General features: G+C 54.6%; 1 protein-coding gene across 4 annotated transcripts in view; it reads right to left on the bottom strand.

Annotated features, from left to right (window-relative positions):
* The window catches only part of MAP2K3 (mitogen-activated protein kinase kinase 3), a 33388-nt gene extending 16795 nt beyond the window's left edge, over nt 1–16593 (bottom strand). The window contains exon 1 of one of the 4 annotated variants that reach the window (XM_065031335.1): nt 16471–16593. In XM_065031335.1, the coding sequence (XP_064887407.1) occupies nt 16471–16486 (16 nt within the window). In that variant the 5' untranslated portion in view covers nt 16487–16593. Of the gene's footprint in view, nt 1–2665; nt 3285–15244; nt 15273–15558; nt 16081–16470 lie in introns of those variants that run through there. The other 3 variants (XM_065031337.1, XM_065031336.1, XM_005504492.4) reach the window with 3 other exon arrangements.
* Between the last annotated feature and the right edge of the window lie 2987 nt (nt 16594–19580).

Genomic DNA, 19580 nt, shown 5'->3' with positions numbered 1-19580 from the left:
CCCCACACAGCCGGCACAAAGCGCCTTCTGTGCCGCCAGCAGTGCCGGACGGTGACTCACGAGCTAGGAGCAGAGTCCCCATGTCCCCAAGCCTGGCGTCCGCAGGCTGGGCTGTCAGCCCTTCTGCAGCCCCGGCTGCCAGAGCAAGGCTGGAGGGAGCTGGGAGCACCTGGTCTGGGGTTGGGAATCAATGGGGCACGTTGTTCAGTGGAGCCCAAGCTCATAGGCAGGATTTGCAAGCACAGGCTGGAGGGGCAGCAAATTCCCCACTACAAACCGCTGCACCACAGAGGAGTGACATTTAGCACCTCTGAGCACTGGTCATCCCCTGTGAACTCTGCTATAATGGGGATCCTGCACATCAGCCCCCTTCTCTGCACCCCAAACTGCCGCCTATGACTTCCCTGAATCATACTACCGGGGTCAGCAATGATCCCCTTCCCACCCTGTCACGCATAGCCCCAAAAAGCATTTACTGGCTCCAACCTGAAAAAGCACCAATTAAACCGGAGATATTCTGCCACCACTCCCAGGCTCCGGTTGGGCCACCTACGCTGCTGGAAAACCCAGCGCAGCCCACGCCTGCAGGAATAAAATCACCAGAGATGCTGCCCTGCAGCCGGGGAGCCAAGGCAGAGATTGGATTTGCTTGTTATGGCTATACCAAAATTTGCCACGAGTTTCTTGCTGCAAACTTCTGCTGCAAACGCAGGTCTGGCGGGGCAGAGGTGGAGCGGGCAGGCGCTTCCCCTTGAGCACAGCCCGGAAACAAAGAGAAAGCGCCGAGCAGCCCTGGAGCTCTGCACAGCGTGCTCGGGGCAGGCAGAGCCGCCCCACTATTGCACTGCCCAGCAATCTCCCCCCACGGGAAAAAAGCAAGGAACAGAAAGGCAGTGGGATGGGCACGCCAAGACCTCGCAACCGAAGCCCTTCTGTCCCACACTGCAGGGCAGCATTTGCTTTGAGCCCCCGCAGGCAGCTGCTGTCATCTCCTCCTCGCCGCGGCCTCGGCACTGTCTCTCCCATTTAGAGTTGGTGCAGGAGGAATTGCTGGAACGTGAAGAACAGTTTATGTCACCTGAAAATCCTGGAAACACTCCGGTTTCCCAGGGCACTGAGCTCCTGCAGGAGGGGTGGCTGCAAGCACAAAGCAACACAGCTCCCCTCTGGAGATCCCTCCACATGGGCAAAGAGGCAGCAGGGGGACAAGGCGACTTGGGGACATGTCCTGGGTACCCCAGGGCTCTGCTGCAAGCCCTGGGGACACGGGACAGCCAGGTGCTGCCAGCACAGCGCCCCGGGCAGTGGAAGGGGCTGCCGGCCGTGGGGACATGTGGCACAACGCCTTGCACCCAGGCAGGGAAAATTAGCTGACAGAAGTTCCTGGTGCAGACGAGACTGTGACCCACGTGATGCTGCAGGCACGCAACTGCATCCTTTATGGTAAGAAAGGAACCATTTCCTCCTAAAGAAAAAAAAAACCCTAGCAATTTTTTTTTTCTTATGCTACAATCTCCACCAGATAAGAACTGACAGACGTTTCCTGGAATTGCTTAATTCAAGATCTGAATCCTCATCTTCGCCACCACCGACTTCAGTCCCATTAAGCTGCACCCCTCCCTGGAAGGTTTATCCTGCCCACTCCGCTGGCCTGGGCGGAGAGAAATGAACAGGACAATCTAATGAACTGTAAATAAAACTCTTTGCCTGAGCCAACCTTTGAAATTAAACCTCTCTGCTGCCTGGTTCCAGCCCCAGGTGAAGCCCTGGGGACGGCTGTGGCACAGGAGGCTCCTTCCAGAGCTGTGTTGCTTCGCTAGTGCTGGGGAAAATGTTTCGGATGCACCCCGGTTCTCCTCAAATGGGCAGGGGGCTGGAGGGCGAATCGCAGCCCTGCTGCAGAGAAAGAGCTGCAATTAAAAAAGCACCAAATTTTAAAAGAAAATAAATAAAGGACAGGGTGCAAAGCAGAGGGGGGAATTTGATTGCTTCGGTCACGAGAGCCAGCTCCTCACAGAAACGCTTTGTGCTGTTTTCCGCCGTTGAGAGTGGAAAAAAAGCTATCTGTGGAAATGGAAAAAGAGCTCTCATCCTGCCGAAAGCTGTCACTCATCGAGCCGCCCGGGTCCCGCTGCAGCGAGGGGCTCCCGAGGGCCATCGCCGCCCCGCGCTCGCCACTTCTGCAAAAGAGGCAAGCGAGGAGGAGGAAAAATCCACGCTGCAGAAAAAGCCCCTTGCAGCCCCAAAAGAACCTGTCAGCCTGTGCTGAATCACAGCTCCTGCCTGCCGGGGCACCCCCTTTCCAACACAACAGCCTTGTTTGCAGGGCACGACCACGCCAGAGCTGCTGGAAAACTCTGCGTCCCGGGAATGCAACCAAAACCGGAGCCAGGAGCTGGCTTTAGCCTCCGAATATTTTCCTTTAGCTATGCTAGATATTTTTTTAAACAATTAAGATGCCAGTGTTTCAACCCCCCACAAAACACACAAGTTTCCAGTGCTTTAAGAATCAGATCCTCAGCTGCAAACACCGACCCGCCGCCCAAGCAAGGAGAAAGAGGTAAAACGCTATGGATTGACCCAACAAAGTTACACGGCCCCGTTTAGCACCAGAATCGGCCCTTTGCTCTCCCCCACCACGTGTTTTGGACATTGCAACATGTACCTTGCTTCTTGTCCATGGTTTCTCAGAAACGAAGAACAGCGCTGGCACGCCTGGCAGAACAGAGGGATGGGACAAAGAAAATCCCACAGGATCCGGCCCACGGCACTTCTTGCAAGCACCGATGATTACTTTCAGTGGGAATGCACAGCCCGGATCGCTCGCTGGCTTCACGCAGCTCTCCTCGCCCAGTATCCCCGGTTCCCGGGGGTCTGCGAGGCTGGTGGGAGCAGTGGGGAAGGCGAGCCGGGGGAGATAAGGAACGTAACGCCGTGTTCCCTCATCGGCAGCTGCCGAGGTTGGCCGGTCTCGGCTCCAATTACCCTTGAAAAGCTCAACAGTTGTAAAAACTGCAGCGGTGAAATAGCAGGTGACGTCAACAGGAAACTGGGGGGGGAGCCAGATCCAGCGCCGGGAGCCACCGAAGTTCCAGATTGCTACAGCGCATCCCGCTGGGACGCGTTTTCTTCCGATAAATTCAATTATTCAAACCCAGCTGCTCCTGCCTCCTCCGTCCCCCTCCCCACGCAGCCCACCAGAGCGGCCCTGGCTTGGGGACAGCCCCCGCTGTCCCTGTCACCGCAGCAGGGGGAAGCCCACGCTCGCCAGTTTGGGCGCCGAGGGGATGCCGGGATAGAACGAGGTCACATTTCTTTGTGCTGCAGGTGACACGCTAATTGCTTTGCCACTAACAACTATTACCACAACAAATAGTAGAAATATTGTTCCATGGCAATACCGGCACTGAGCTTAGCAGCTATTCCAGGGTGACAACTGAGACGGCATCTCTGGTGGCAAAATATAAATTGCTGCATGGATTTGGCTGGTAAAAGCAAGGGAGAAAGATGAAGGCATGGGGAGGAATAATTTCCCTGCAAAGACATGCAAGAAAAGTCACAGCAAAGTATCACTGCTCTTCCCCTTTCCCTCAAAACCCGGTGGCAGAAGCCAGCGCTGAAGTTCTTGATCAAAGACAGACTCGGCTTTGATGGGCTGCAGCTTTGTTTTCAATTTCCCTGTCAGCCTGAAGGGGAGATACCGTACCAGCTTCTTTACCTTCAACTAATTATAGAAAACATGCCTCTGGTTCGCTCCTGAGCTGTTCCCTAACTTGCGGGTTGTGCCGGGCCATACGCGTTTGTAGGCTGAAAAGTCAGAGGTCAAGGTAAATGCACATACCAACATAATGAGCAGCTCTAATTTTAAATAGTGTTTATATAAGCCTCAGGACGGCAGAAGATATTTTCTCAGGCGCATTTCCACTCCCAGGGTATAGTTTCAGGCACAGATCATCAGCACATAAAGGATGCTGACGCAGGAGCTGCGATAGCAGATGGCACCAAGAGCCACCGGCACCTGTCCCCAGCACTTCGGGGGTGAACGATGCTGCCTTGTCCTCCCGTCATTAACCCTCTGGCTTGAGGGCCAGTTCCCTGAACCAGACATAAAATGCTCCAAGGCTCTTTACAGACACCCACAAAGTCAGAGCTGCTCTGGAGTAGAAAGTCCCTAAATCCAGCGGGTGGGATGGGAAACACCATTTCCTTTGAATAAGCCCTTTTGGGTTTCAGTGCCCAAGCAGCAGGGATGGTGTGAAACAGAGCTTCACAAAAGCATCTTAAAAAGAAGAAGAAAAAGAGGGGAAAGAGGCAATTTTCACAATATACTCCTTTTTCTTCTGGCCGCAGAAAGGTCCGTGCCACGGTGCACACTGTGTGACTGCTCCTCACCACCCGACTGGGAACCGCAGCAGCTTCCCTGGCCAGGGCCGCATCGCAGCCGCTGCCCCAAGCTTGGGATGCACTCGCTTTTCCACGTACGAGGTGCACGTCCCACGGGAAAGCCCCGTGTCCCCGCGCCATGCACGGGACCCGCAGCCCGGAAACTCCGCGGCAGCTCTATTTTTAAACAAAGCCTTTGAAGCAAATCCAGTTGGAAAGGGAAGAGGGTCATCTTTCTCATTTTGGGGACAATCAGTCACCGATACCGCACGGGGCTCGTCTCCTCCGACAGAGCGGGATGTCACACCGATGGTGACACCGGGGCTGGGTGAGACCAACGCAACCGCCTGGTACCCTGTGAGGGATTTGGGAACGGCACGTTTGCCAAAGGCACCAACAGCCAGAGGGTGACACTGGCCCTGACACCTCCGGGGCCCGGAGCCGCACCCGGGCTCCATGCACCAGCCAGATAACGCCACCACAAGCCACACCGGCTCTGCCGGCAGCTCCGGGAGGATGTCACCGCCCAGTGACGTCCCAGTTGTATTTTTAGGTTACCTGCACAACCCCGAGGGCTGGAAAAAAGGCTCAATTTTGTGTTTTGTTCCAAGGTGGCAGCTTGGTATCCTGCAGCCCCGTGAAGGTGGAGCACACAGGCTGCCCTCTGAGAATCCCACACAAGCAGAGAGCAGACTGGCTTCAGGAAGCTTAAAGTCATCTGCTAGCTGGTACCTGCACTGTGCCATTATAGGACACGCTATTGTGCCACTTTGCACCAGAGCTGATGCAAAACCACAGTGTGAAGGTGGTTATGGCCACAGGAAGCAGGCACCGAGCCAAGGTGACAGCAGAGCATCCTCTGCAGTGCTGGAGACCGTGTCCTTTGCATCCATCACTCCAGCTGGATTCTCTCCCCAAAAAAGCAGCAGCAGAGACCACACTGAACAGCCTTATCTGGGTGAAGGTGTCCCTTCTCATTGCAGGGGGGTGGACTAGATGAGCTTTAAAGGCTCCCTTCAATCCAAACTATTCTGATTCCATGATGCCAAAACTCAGCTGCGGCATAATGCCAACGTGGACCCACCGAGGAGAGGACGGGCAGTGGTGGGAAAATGCTTGGGACCGGTAATTAGCCCAACCCACAGCTCATTGGGAACCACAAGTCCGGTCAGTCCACAGGGTGCACGGCCAGCGTGAAACCCGTGGCCACCAGCACGAGCTGCACCGGCTCGGCTGCAGATGTTGGTAAAGCACCACGACACTAAGGTCTGGAAGCAATCCCAGCCCCAATGCCTTAACTGTTGGGAGGAGGCAAAGGAGACAGTGCTTAGAGAGAAGCAAAGAGCATGCTAAAAACCACAAAATCAGAGAAAAAGAAGGAGGCAGAACCACCATCAGCTGTGCCCATCTCCCTGCCAGCGGGTACCCAGAGCAACGCTCCTCCTGTGGACGTCGCAGCCCAGAGGCAAAGCCATGAAAAACTAAAACCTGTTTGGAATTTATGTCACTGGCTGGTGATAATTTCCTGATGGGAGAGAAAACTCAAACCGTTTTTGGAATAGATCAGCTTGACAGGAGGCACACCGTCAGCTTTTTTTTCCTGTCTGGGGAAGGAAAAAGAGTCATTTGACTTTTTAATTGTCAGCTGTACAGAGTCAACAGAAACTCTTTTTCTATCCAAACTGATGTGGACACAAGTACTTCCAGTACACAAGTACTTCCAGGTGTCCCAAAAAATCTGTAAACTTGGCAAGAGAGAAAAGTATTTCCTCTCTGCTTCTAATGCAATTATTAAAAAGAAATAAAGCTTTCTACTGCTCTCCCTCCAATTTAATTTTGGGCAGGCATAGAGTGATTTCATCTCTGCAAATGATGTAAGACAGAAGAGGCACCTGCCCTGAAAATTGAATTTACGCAGGGAAGAAAAAAAACAGTATGAAACACCACAGCACAAGGAAGGCCCCGATGTCATCCCACAGGCTGGAGTTCCTTGCATCCTGGTGACCGGGGACCAAGCAAGGACAATTTACACACTTCAGGTCTGTTATCTCACCACAGATGTGGCAAATTCATCTGGGGGGATCCAGGAGTCAGAGCAGGTCTGTCCACCATCGCCAGCCACTGACCGTGCTCTGCCTGCCTAAACCAACGTGCACACCTACGTCCAACAGACCAAACAAGCTCACCTGCTATTTTTACTGTGGTTTTTCCCCAGTTACATCCACACCAAGATCCTCTACACAGCTAAGACAGAGGACCACAGGAGAGAGGAGCTTCTCCACCATCCCAGGATGCCCCAGGGATGCTGCCATGGCTCAGACACAGCATCTTCAGAGAAAAACATCGGATCTCCGGCAATGAGACAGCACTGCATCTCACAGGTGGAGGAGCAGGGAAAACCCTTGATTGTGTCTTTCCAATCCGGCAGCTTACAGAAAGCAGCATGCAAGCACCATGGCATGCTCCCCTATGTCTCCTGCTGTCCCACACCAATTCTTCACTCTTTTTGGAGCATCTTTGGTGCCATCCCTTTTCCCTGCCTCCCTCACCCTGTCCCCTCCCAGCTCCGTGGAACCGAGCAGAAGACACAAATGGAAAGGGCTCACCACACCAGAGAGCTGGTGCAAAGCAGACACAGACAGCTGGAGCCTCCAGATCCTCCATCGAGGTTTTCTGAGAGAAAAATCCACCCCATCACAAGGAAAAGGATGAACCAGCAGGAAGGAAAACCACAGGCTGAGAGCGGCCAGGGAATATGGACACTGTCCAGTTCCCCTCAGGCCACCGCTCATCCTTATCTCCATGTACAGCCTGTTATCGCACACAAACCTCGGGGCCCAGCCGAAAAGCTTCAGTCTTACCCACTAACAATGCTCCAAAATTAAAAGAGGCAGCAGGCGACCCGTTTGGTGCCCACAACCTGCTGGCAACGGGGGCCGGGAAAAAGGGCTGATATAGCAAAGGGAGATCTGGCTCCTGAAAACCACATGAGAGCTCAGCCGCAGCGAGACAGACCTGCAGCTGCTTCTCCTGCCACTGACCAGACCTGCAGCCCCTTCTGGCGTCAACCTCATCATCCCTCTGACCTGCACCACATACCTCTTGCTCCCCCTTTGCTGCTCCTCTGCCCCAGTGGACCGATGTTCATCCACATTCCCAGAACATGTCCCACATCCAGCCAGTCCATGAGATTATCTCCTGCTGCTCACTGCTTTAGGCAGTTAAATAGATATATATCTGTCTTAGAGAGAGGTAGAAGCATCACATACTTGCTAAGCTCCACGTTTTGCAGAGGTCACCCACAAACAGTTCTCCTTTTTCCCTACTGTAAAGCTTAAAAATCCCCCTCCCAATTAAAGCCTGGACTATTAGTACACTGAAAGCCGCTGCTAGCCCCACTGCCCAGCATCACCCTCCGTGTTCTGCTCCCACGGGCTCTTCTCTGAGCCTGCAAAAGCTCTGTGTGGGGAAAACACCTATTTTGGGGCAGATTTGCATGGTACCCACAGGGCAGCTTTGATTCACGCCTGGGAATTGCAGGTGATGTGCCCACAGCTCAGCGGCGTTTCACCGATGGGAAGGGCACAGCCTCATTCCACTGCTTCCCCTTGGGTGGGTTTTATTTGCCTTGCTCCCCCTTTTTTCCACTCCTCGCCTATCTCTCTTGAATCCACCCATTGCACTGCAGTTTTGCTGCCGTTCGGGGGAAGTGAGCGGTGCAGGCTTTTCCTAGTAAAGCCGGTTCCAACGCATCCGGCTCATGAGTGATGACTCAGGGCAGCTCAGCCTGCAGCTTCTCATGGGGCACACTTAGGGCTTCCAAAAACCATTTCAAAATAAGACATAATAACATTTTTTTAAAACCCCTTTACCCCACAAGACAGAGCCTCACGTCTCCGTTTTGGGGAAAGGAGCGGTGCTCTGCAGGGCGGCGTGCGAGACGGCAGGGAGAGGAGCTGGAAGGAAACGTGTGAAACGTCAAACCTGTTTGAGATAAAGCGAAAAACACATTGGCTCCTTTCCCTGTGACGGTTACACATGGTTTCCCTCACTGAGCTGCAACTGTAAAACCCCACGGGGAAATCCACAGTTACCGAACATTAAATTCTTTGTGGATCCAAAATTAAGGGTAAACTCTTGCAGCAACCTGGAACATACACAGAAAAGGAAACCACACGTACGGGAGAACCGCTGGAGGAAAAGCTGAGTTGTTTTCTAGCACCTTAGCAAACTACACGCAAGACTGATAAGAGTTTCAATTAAAATTCACCTACAATTTCTGCCTGGTGATTTCTAAAGGCACCTCCAGCAGGCTACGCTTTACTCTCGTCACCCCAGCATCCTTCAACAAACGGGGGGCAGGTGTAATTGATACCTGCAACAGCTTCTCTTGGGCAGGAGAGCAGCACCTGCAGAGCACAAGAGGCAGCGTGGCTACGGTACAGCCCCGTGGGTCTCCTTGGCTTGGAGAAGAACCCCAGCCCTGCTCCGTGCCAGTGCCCTCCAGCACCCGGTGCTCACTGTGGATGCTCGAGGCAAACAATGCTCACCGCAAATGATGCTCACAGCCAGGAAATCACTAGGATCAACTAAAAACCTGGAGGAAACGGGCTGCAGAGGCTGATGAGTTCAGACAGGGGTTGCAGAAGCAGCAGGTTTAAAACACCCACCACCACCTCCTTTTCTTGGCAGCCTTAAGGCAGCTGCTTCCAGCCTTAACAAAAACGGGCGCTGCCAAAGAGAAAAAGCTGGTCCGGGTCCATGCTGATGCCCTGGCAGCATCACCACCCACCTCCCACCCCCCAGCACCTGCATCCTCCTTTCTGCACCTTTGGCTCCTCTGACCACCAAGCTCTCACCGATGGGAACAGTGTTCAGCAGGGAGCATCACGGGCAAGTCCAGTACGAATTGGTCACAGGGTGGATGATTTTAGTTGTGGGGAGACCCAGGAAACCTCAAGAGGCAGCTGAGCACATGTGCACACACACACAAAGAAAAATGCCTCTCACCGCCCTGCCCGCTGCCGGCAGGGATTTTCTGGGTGCAAGCACAGGGTTTTACAAACAGGCACATGGGGCTGGGGCTGCCACCTACCCCCCCGAGCACCTTTTAAAAGTGCTTGGAAGATGACAAAGAACAGCCAAAGACATGTATCAGCACAAGATCTTTGGCTGAGGTACAACTTGGCAGCAGGTCAGGAGAGAGACCAGGCAATGCGCAGCGGCAGGGGATTCTTAACTATGCAGAGCAGCTTTCTTAAAAAGCCTTGACGGTGAGCACATCTGGCGCTCAGAAAAAGAGCCACGTCATTTTTTAGTGACGAGCTGCAAAAACACCCACCCCCTGCACCGTGGGGCAGGCGGCCAGGTCTGACTCAGAGGGACCATCCTCGCCGGTCCTCGGGGCTGCACGTTCTGCTGCTCCGTCACCTCCCTCTCGAGCCTCAACTTTGTCACTCCAACACCAGGAAAAAGGTCTCCATCCTACAGCAAAAGATACCTGCACCATGCAGCGTGCTTGCCCTTCACTGCCTTTAATAGGAAATGTGTCCTATTAAAGATGACCTAGAGGACATCCGTTCCAGCTGCCTGGAGATGGGTGGCAAATGTCCTCCAGCAAGCCAGGGTAGGCTACTGCCATCTCAATGCTACCAGTAACACCACAGAATCACCAAATAGTTTGGGTTGAAGGGACCTTCCCAGCTCCCCCAGTGCCACCCCTGCCATGAGCAGGGACATCTTCACCAGCTCAGGTTGCTCAGAGCCCCGTCCATCCTGGCCTGGGATGTCTCCAGGGATGGTTCATCCACCACCTCTCTGGGAACCTGGGACAGTGTTCTATCACCCTGAGGTCAAAATTTCCGTCCTTACGTCTGGCTTGAATCTCCCCTCCTTTACTTTAAAACCATCACCCCTTGTCCTGTTGTAACCCGTAAAGATGTTTAGGGCTGCACAGCACCGACCCACCACAGCCAGCTCCCACGGCAACAGCATCAGCCATCCCTGCACGACTTGGGCTAGGAGGGAATTTATATCCACACACCACAAACTAGTATCTAACTGGCCTGCAAGCCCAGACAAGCTGACACTCCCTAGATAACCCCGTCATCCTCCCCAAAACCACCCCCAGCCCGTCCACGTAACCAGCCCTGCATGTTTATGATCTGTCAGACACATGATTGTCACCTGCCAAGCCCTGTGCACAGGCTTCTTCCCATCCTGTCCCTCTGCCCTGCACCACAGGTCACCGCACCACCGGTCCCATCGGTCACCGGTGAGGGACGACACAGCTCTTGGCATCAAAGAGATCCCGGCAGGACCCCATCCCGCCTGTGCATTCCTTACTGGAAACGTAAGACTTTAAATCATTAAATCAAACATTACATTAATTTTAAATAATTAAAAGCTGCTTTTAAGTTTTCTAAATGATACAACAGGGACTATCACGGTAGAAGACAAGAAGAGCAAGGTACAAATGCCCCGTGACATGGGACAGCTGGTGCTGTACAAGCAGGTCCTGGGGAGCAGAGGGAACAAGCACCATCATCCTCAGAGGTTCACCATACAAGCAGCGAGGCTGATGCCAGAGCCAAACCACAGCTCAGGTTTGCAGCCTCTGCTGGGAAATTACTTGTATCGAGCACTCTGGAGGTTTCTTCCTTTCCAAAACTAGATTTTTCTTTGGTGGTGGTGGTGTGGGGAGAGGAAGGGTGGATGCTCTACAAACAACTTCTGGTAAGTGTTGTCTCCTCCTCATCCTTCCTCCTCTTCCACTCAAATTATGGTTTTAAGAAAAATTTATCTTTTTTAAGAAAAAAAAAAAAAAAAAAAGAAGCAGCATTTCACTTGAAATGATGAAATTAAGGCTTAGAGCACGGGATGGACTTAGTTCAGCCACAACCTTCCAGAGCACGGAGGCTGCGGAAGCCTGGGGGGTTCTGGACACCCCCCCAGCACCCAGGGGAGGGGGTAACGGCCAGACCTTCATCTTCACCTTCACTCTTCTCCCTCCCCGGGCTATGAAGCCACCACTCCTGGGGACAGGGCAGAGACATCCCGCTGCACCACACCCCGGCACACCAAACAGCTCCCGAGGTCACAACACGCACCTTCCAGAGAAACCCAACAGCACTGGATGTCTTTACAAACAAGATTGGAACACAATCTGGCTTAATTTGCCCAAAAGCTGTTGGACCGGCTGCAGTAATTCCTGGAAGCAATGCCCTGACCTCGGGCAGAGCCCGATGCTCGCCCTTGTCCCCCCTGACCCTAACGCCCACAATTCAAGCATTTCTCTGTTTCCCCCGTGTTAGACACGGCTGCACAGCAGGGCAATCACGGCGCACAGAAAAGCCCACCAGCCTGTGGGGCTTGAAAGGCTCTTCCAAAGCGCTGCCCACCTTCTCCTGCAAGAGGTCGATGGAGCAGACAGTGCACCAAGAAGCCCTGTGGTATTAACCCTGTGGATTAATTAAGCCACGTGGACAACACAGCACAGGATTACTGGGGGGGCAAGATGCTGGGGAGGGTCTGCTTTGCTCCCACCTTTACCCTGCTGTGGGTTCAGCACCTCTCCCAGAATTAGGCAGCGACTCCCTCCTTCCCCAACTTCCTGGGACCATAGGAGCCCCAAATCCTCCCCTTCACCTTCCCCACACCACAACCCCCTGCACCCCACATGGGCACCAACCTTTTGCTGGTTGCTCCAGCCTTTTGCTGCAAGGAAAGGTGCAGGCAGGGAGCCCCATCCCAGGGCCAGAAAAGGAAGCAGAGACTCAGACCCAGTGCAAACCGAGCCCAGCTGGGCCACAAGATGCTACCACGGTATCTGAGATAGCTACAACCCTGCCTGGTAATTATGGCTTTCCTCAGGGCGACAGTTAAACTCGCAGCAATGCCATGTATCAGTGCAGCATCGTCCTCACGCAGATAAGAGGCTGCGGGGAGACGGGGTATCTCCCAGGCTGAAAACAGAAAACTTCCAGTTTCCACCATGAAAAAGTCTTCTCCAACCTCTCCCCCACTCAAAATCCCTGGCTAACACTCGACCTGTGCTAACGAATTGTCAGCAAAGCAGGCGGTGCGTGGATTGAGCTCCATATGTCCCCACAAGCGATCCCGAGTCATGCCAGTAAAACCCAACATTTTTTATTGGTAGACTAAAATCACCTCCTCAGCCAACGCAAGTTCCTCTCCCAGCTCTTTCCCCAGCCAACAGCCTTATTAATACCAGTAAAAAACATCTTCCATCCAAAAACCCACAGAGCCCCATGTCCACAGCGGTGGCCTCTTGGGTCACAAAATCACCAGGCCCAGAAACCCAAATCCACAGAGAAGCTCTACCAAGCACAGCTGAGTTTCCTCCAGCAACGACCACCCTTTGCAAACAGAGGTAACGCAAACTCCGGCTCAGCCCTGGACTGCAGCCCAGAGCTGGAAAATAAAAGCAGCAGCCTTCAGGGAGAAGTATTATCCAGCGAATAAAAGCAGGGGAGCATCCCTCCAGGGAGGGAAACAGATTGCCGAAGCACAGCTAAATATTTATTGCATCCAAGGTGATATTTTGCAGGCGCCCACTGTTATTCTAGCAGAAAGCAGCACAAGGAGGAGGGCAGAAGCAAAGTGCTGTGCTCTCTATATGGTTGTAATTAATTAGATGCAAGCTTCGTGATACTTCACCTAGAACTAAAATATCTGTTTTAGTGGGATGACAGCTCCCAGCCCTGCCACCCCCTGCCCACACACACCCAGGGGACACCACGTTGGCAGTTGCTCTGCCCAGAGGTGACAGGAGCCCAAAGCCAAAGCTCTGCTTCTGCAGGTCACAGCCATACATGTATTTTCAGCAAAACTGCCTTTTTTTTGGGGGGGTGGCAGCAGGAAAAGCATTAATGGTACAGGAGACAGTACAGGATTCACAGCCAACTAAAGTGCACGCCAGCGGCGTGCTCCCGCGGACGCCACGGCCAGAGGGACCCATCCCCACTGCTTATTTACCCACCCAGAATAGACACGCCAGAAGAACAAGCACCCGTTCAGCCCCAGGCTCCGGCCTTTCCCACCGCTGACTCTTCCCAGCCTCGGTGGCAAAGCAAAGCTGCCCCCCCAGAAACACAGCCCGGTTCCCCTGGATCCTGCCCCCCCTTCCCCAACAGCACCTGCCTTTGCAGAGGAAGATTTCTCCCCTAAACAGAAAAATTTGCTTTTGAATTATTTGGGCACTGGGTGAGCACAGGGGATGCCAAGCAGGTCTTCTCCCTCCAGCCCCCACCCGTGCATCCTCCCTCCCCGCAGCTGCTTTCTCCAGCAAACTCCCCATTTTTGGGTGCACGCTCCCACCTGTCCCTCCAGAACGGGCTTCCCGGGGGCCACCTGAGTCACAGCCAACAAGCCACAGCAATGCGTACACGGGTCTTCACACAGGCAGAAAACTTGCCTCAAACAGCCTGGATTTGCACGCACGGGGTTTAACACAGACTCAGCACCCTCCACCAGGCTTCTGCACGCACCGAGAGCTTCAACCTCCACAGGGCTTCCTCCCCTTCTGCTTTAACCTCTCAGGTACAACACTCCTCCCTTCACAGCAGCCATTTCACCTAAAAAGATGCAACTTTGTTGGAAAATCACACCCAGGACCTGACACGTGTCGCAATTTGCGGCTTGAAGGTGCATCCCTTGCAAAGCTCTGCAAGGAGGGGACAGGGGAGCTCTGGTGCTTCGCACGCGATTCCTTCCCTCAGTGCCACCCATCCAACGAAACACAGCTCGAGGGAGTTTTGGTGACCCAAGACAACGGAGCTTTTGCATATTTGACAGCGCAAGATAACGCCCAAACACAAGTGTTTTCCCACACACCTGATCCTACAAGGTAATTTGGATCCAGCAGATAGGAGCAATGGGAAGAGGAAGAAAGCCGAAATCCTTCCTAAGCTTCGCATAATCCCCAGAAGGTGTTTATCTCCCAAGCTATGTTTAGCACGGAGCGGAGGCAAAGCTCTCGCCCAGCACCATTCCTATCACGCGTGTCACAGCCAGCCACGCGCATCCCCAAAAACTCCCGAGGCAGCAGACAACCCTGTGACTAAGCCAAAATGACGGCACGCGAGTTTTGGCACGCATCTATCATGGAAACAGCCAACACGACAGTTTCGACCCATCACCCTCCATCGACTACCGCGACCAACTCAAGTCCAAGAAGGGAAAGCAGCCAGCAAACCTGAAGCCACTTGCTGAATTTCCCTAAGGAAAATTAGGGAAATTCAGCTTAAACTCAGGCTGCCCGAAAGGAGAGGCAGGAGGAGCTGCCGTGAGTGCTGCCAGAATGGTCTGCAGGCCCAGCAGCAGATGCACACGCTCAGACCTACAAGCATCCCTATGTGACAACCGGCAAACCCGCTTGGAGGGCCAGCACCGCTGGTGGAAATGCAAAACCCACCATGGACACGTAGCGGGGTGAGAGGAGAGAGTTTTTAAGAGGCAGATGCATTACAAATGCTCAGGATCGATCCTCATGCTGGATGCTGCCCTGATGGAGGCAAAGGAGCTCGGGTCAGATGAAGACCCGAAGCTGGCAGTGCCAGCAGAGACCAGGCGCACTCGGCGCATGTGCAGCACCGCCGGCAAAGGACATCAGGAGTAACGGTACGAATGAATGGGTTCGGCACAACCACCAGCCCCATGCAACCAGAAACCTGCAGACGCAGACGGGTTCCAAACCTCCTCCACGGCCGCACAGCCGGCACCACGCTCCCAGGTGCTCCCACAGGCATCACCGATTGCCGCCAGCCAGATCGCTTCCCCCAAAATCCTCCTGGGTCCAGCTTGGCTGTTGTCCCCTAAGAGGTCCACGGGTCAGGCTCACCTCTTCCCTCCATCCACACATCCACACACGGCACCTGCAAAGCCGAGCGAGAGGTCTGGGCTCCGGCGTCCCAACAAGAGCCTTTTTAAGAAGCCCAGTTGATCCCTTTCAACACGGGACGGCAGCTGGCGGCATGTGCTGCTACCTGTGAGTCAGCAGCTCCGCTCAGCAGCACCGTAAATCGCCGCTGATTCACCCCCTGCTTACACAGCAAACAGGAAACTCAGGTCCACATTCCCTCCAGTTAAGACACGGATCATTTTAAAAGGGAAGGAAAAAAAAAAAGTCACACCGAGGTGCGTTCATCTGCTCACATGGTTCCTGACTTCGAGTTTCCAGTGCATCACTCCCAAATGAGGAAAACCCCTCAAATTTTATTCCGGTGATACGAGAGGCAGCAGCCGTACTCCGTGTGCTCCCTCCTCCGTCCGGTCTGCGCTCACAGCGCTGATGCAACCGGCTCCCCGGAGCACCGAGACGCCAGCAAAGCCATTTCCCCATCTTCCCGGCACGCTGGCGGTGTCACCCGGGGCCAATGCCCGCCAGCCTGTGCTCACCTGGGGACCGCGACCAGGCCACCTTAGTCACAGAGATGCTCTATAAATAACACCTGTGACGCACGGTCACGTTTGCCGGCCACGTACGGCAGAGACAGCGGGAAACCCCATCACGGGCTCGGTGATCTCGAGGGTCTCTTCCAACCAACACGACCCTGTCCTTCTGCAGCGCTCCCAGCAGCGCGCTGGGTCACCAAAACCAACCGCCACACGTGAGGACCGGGACTCTGTCCCCTCGTCACGGGCTCTGCCCATCCTCGGTACGAGCTGCTCCACGATGTCTGCTGAGCCCCCACGGCAGGTTTCTTCGCGTGGCACGTTAAACTTGCATTTTTTTAATCATTATTTTACCAAAACAGGTCCCTCACCCCCTCCCTCCCACGCAGGTTCAGCGTCCGGTCGCTCCCTCTCCCCCCGCGCCGCCGCACGCACGCCCCGGGCTCTGCAGCTCCCTGGCCCGGCTGCAGGCGCAGAGCAGCGCGGCCCTCGGCCGGGACCGGGCAGCGGAAGCCCGGCCGGCAGCGCGGAGCCCACGCCCGGCGGGTTGGGCAACAGCCCTGCCGTCCCCGCGGGTTACGCCAGACCCGAGGAGGCGGCTCAGCCCGGCCGCAGCCCCGCTCCCCCCGGAACACCCGTCCCGCAGCCCCACCGAGCACACCCCGGTCCTACCTCTGGGCAGGGACATGGCGGCGGCCCCGCAGCGCCCGGGCTGAGCGCGGCGCCCGGCGGAGTGCGGCCCAGCGCGGCGGCCGCCGGGGAACAGGCGACGGACAGCAGGCTCCGCCCCCCGCGCGGCGGGATTGGTCAGCGGCGGGAGGGAGGCGTGGTTACTGCCCCCGCGGGAAGAGCTTCGCGGTTCTCGGGCACAGCTGGGAGGGTGAAGTGAGTCGGGCGGGCGGTGCTGCCCTGCGGGTGTCCCCGCTGTCCCCGCCGCCGGCGTGACACCGCCGTGGCACCCGTTTGGCGGCGGTGCCCGGGTGGCAGCACGGCCCAGGGGGTCTCTGTCCTGCCTCACGCCTCCCCTGATACAGGGACACAGAGCGTGGGGGTGAGGGTGGTACTGGGCTGGGAGGCTGATGCTGAGACCGGCCAAGCTCATCACATCATGGTTCAAAAAAGAATCTGGACAAGAGGAAGAAACTTTTTACAGCACTGGCCCAGGTTGGCCAGAGAGGAGGTGGATGAACCATCCCTGGAGACATCCCAGGCCAGGCTGGACGGGGCTCTGAGCAACCTGAGCTGGTGAAGATGTCCCTGCTCATGGCAGGGGGGGCACTGGGGGAGCTGGGATGGTCCCTTCAGCCCAAACTATTCCATGATCTTCCATGGGTCCCATCAGTGGGTCTGGCTGAAAAACCAATGGGGATTTATCCCCCTCCAAGTCACTGGGGGATCAACCCCTCCTGGCCCAGCAATGTGTTATGGCACGTCCTGGGGCAAGGATGCTTCCCCAAACCCTGAGCTGGGCTGCAGAATGTAGTGGTCAAACCAGACATGAGCGATGCAGTTGTACAAGCTAAAGGGAGATCACAAATGCCATTTTCTGGTCAAAATTCCTAGCATGAGCCATACAAATACAAAGAAGGGGTTGGAGGGCTGGCAGCTGCCAACAGCCCTGGTGAAATGACAACTGCTCTGTCTCAGCCTGTTCTCAGCTTTGTGTTCTGCAGAGTATTTGGGATCAGTTTGAGGGCTGGAAAAGCTGCCCCAAAACCAGCCAGCTCAAGGGAATCACTGCAGGCTGGGGTCGAGGACAGATGTCTCCAACAGACCTGGCATAAGATCCAGCAGCTGCAAACTGAAGCTAGAAAAGTTGAAACGGGAAATAAATTACAAGTTTTTAATAGGGGGAGCAATTACCTCCCTGAGAGACGTAGCAGATTCACCACCTTTCAAGTCTTTCAACACAGGCAAGGATTATTTCTTAAAATAATGCGCTGCAGCTGAACCACAGGGTCATCAGCTCTGATGCAAGAGCTGCAGATGTCACAGCCTGGGCTGGGTGAGCAGGAGCTGGGAGCAGACCGGACCTTTCTGGCCTTTCGCCATACGAATCCTGACAACATATTACCTTAAAACTGTGGTTATGTGCGGTATTTGTTCCCTCATTGTTTTTGACCGTTTTTTTTAGCACAGGAGGCAGAGGGAGGCAAAATTGCTGTGAGGTGCCTGTTTAACTTCTGGGGAAGGAATACAACTTTTTATAAAAATAACAAAATCAGTCATTTTTAGTTCGCATATTTTATAGCTTAGCACATTTTCAAATAAGAATTTGTAAGGTGTTTTTGTCCATGCACACTTAGAATCATAGAATCAAACAAACAAACCTAAAAGGTCTTTTCAGGACTACTTTAGTATCTTAGCAAACATTAAAGGAGAATAACAGCTCAAACTGACAGCAAATTTAATTGTTCTGGGAAACTTTCCATTTTGGCAACATTAGCTTTACGGTTGGACTTGATGATCTCTAAAGGTCTTTTCCAGCCTTAACAATTCTATGACTTCTACGAATCTCTGAATCAACAAAAGGGTTTGAACTGCAGCCTGGCTGAGTCAAACGGGTTTGGGCTGGGCCAGTGTTGGGGTGCGAGATTCAGGGGGTGCTGCTGCAGGGCAGAGCATCATTAGCACTTTTGCAAACGTGCAGCTGGTTGTGGAGCTGCGAGGACCGGTGGGACCGGCTTTGACACCGGGCCCCAGCACTGGTGGCACCTGGGGTGTCACTGCGAGCACAGGGCATGACCCTGCTATCCCCAAGCATGTTGCATGCGACGCCGTTCCTTCTCCCGCATCCCCGGGCATGGCTGCAGATCACTGCTGGCCCCAGCTGCAATTACAGGGTGGACGAAACAGCCACTCGGTTTTTATTCGCCTGCCTTGAACCGCCGGGCGCTGCACTGGTGGGGGTTTGTTGTCTGCTCCGTAGCCTCTCGGTGCTTGAATGCTGCAGAAGCACAAATGGAAATGTGGGTACCTAAGAGGGTGGGAAGGCGTGGGGCTTTGGGGGGCAGTCCACAGACGCCCACAGGCTGAAAGGAAGGGACCAGAGGCACCATATGGTCACCTCCTTGTTGGTGGCAGGGCATGGAGACCTCTTGAGAGCACCTCTCTTTTTCTTCTCCAGCCTCTCGGCGCCTGCCAGCATGGCTCCTTCCTCCCGCACCTCCTCATCAGCTGGAGCTGCTGCCGTCGCACCCGGCAGACGCTTTGCTGGAGAAGTGTATCTGGAAGATCAGAGGCAGCAGTAATTGCTGGCCTGAGGCAGAGAGAATCATCACAGGCAAAGGCAGAGCCAAGCGTCCCCATGGAGCCCAAGTGCTCTCAGAAATTTTGGCAAGGGTGCTGGATTTTTGGCACCCCTGGAAGGCTGGTCCACATTTCCAGGGTGCTGTAAATAAACCCGTGGGTTTGCAGGGCCTAGAAGGAAAGTCTAATGGAGGAGGAGATTAGGAGGTGCGGGTGCATCCCAGACCACTTGACACATCAGCACTGTCCCCTTGCTGCAGCGCTGTGCCGTGCCTGGGTTGGAAGCCCACCCACAGCAGGATGGGGCATCCCCGATGCCCCCAGTACAGTGATCAGGATGGGGGGAAGCACCAAGAAAGCCAGTGGGGAGCCCCCCTTTGTCTGTGCAAAACCTGCTTCTCCTTTCCCTTCTCTCCTCAGGCTTCCCAGCAAAGTGACTGGCTTTCCCCCGAGCACCGCTGGGCGCTGGGGGGCACCTGCTCGACCTCGCAGCTCCAAGGGGGTGCAGGATTCAGCCCATCTCCATTTGCCCC

This window comes from Columba livia, chromosome 15 (assembly GCF_036013475.1).
Source record: "Columba livia isolate bColLiv1 breed racing homer chromosome 15, bColLiv1.pat.W.v2, whole genome shotgun sequence".
NCBI classification, from domain to species: Eukaryota; Metazoa; Chordata; class Aves; order Columbiformes; family Columbidae; genus Columba; species Columba livia.
This window is presented reverse-complemented; position numbering and strand designations above follow the sequence as displayed.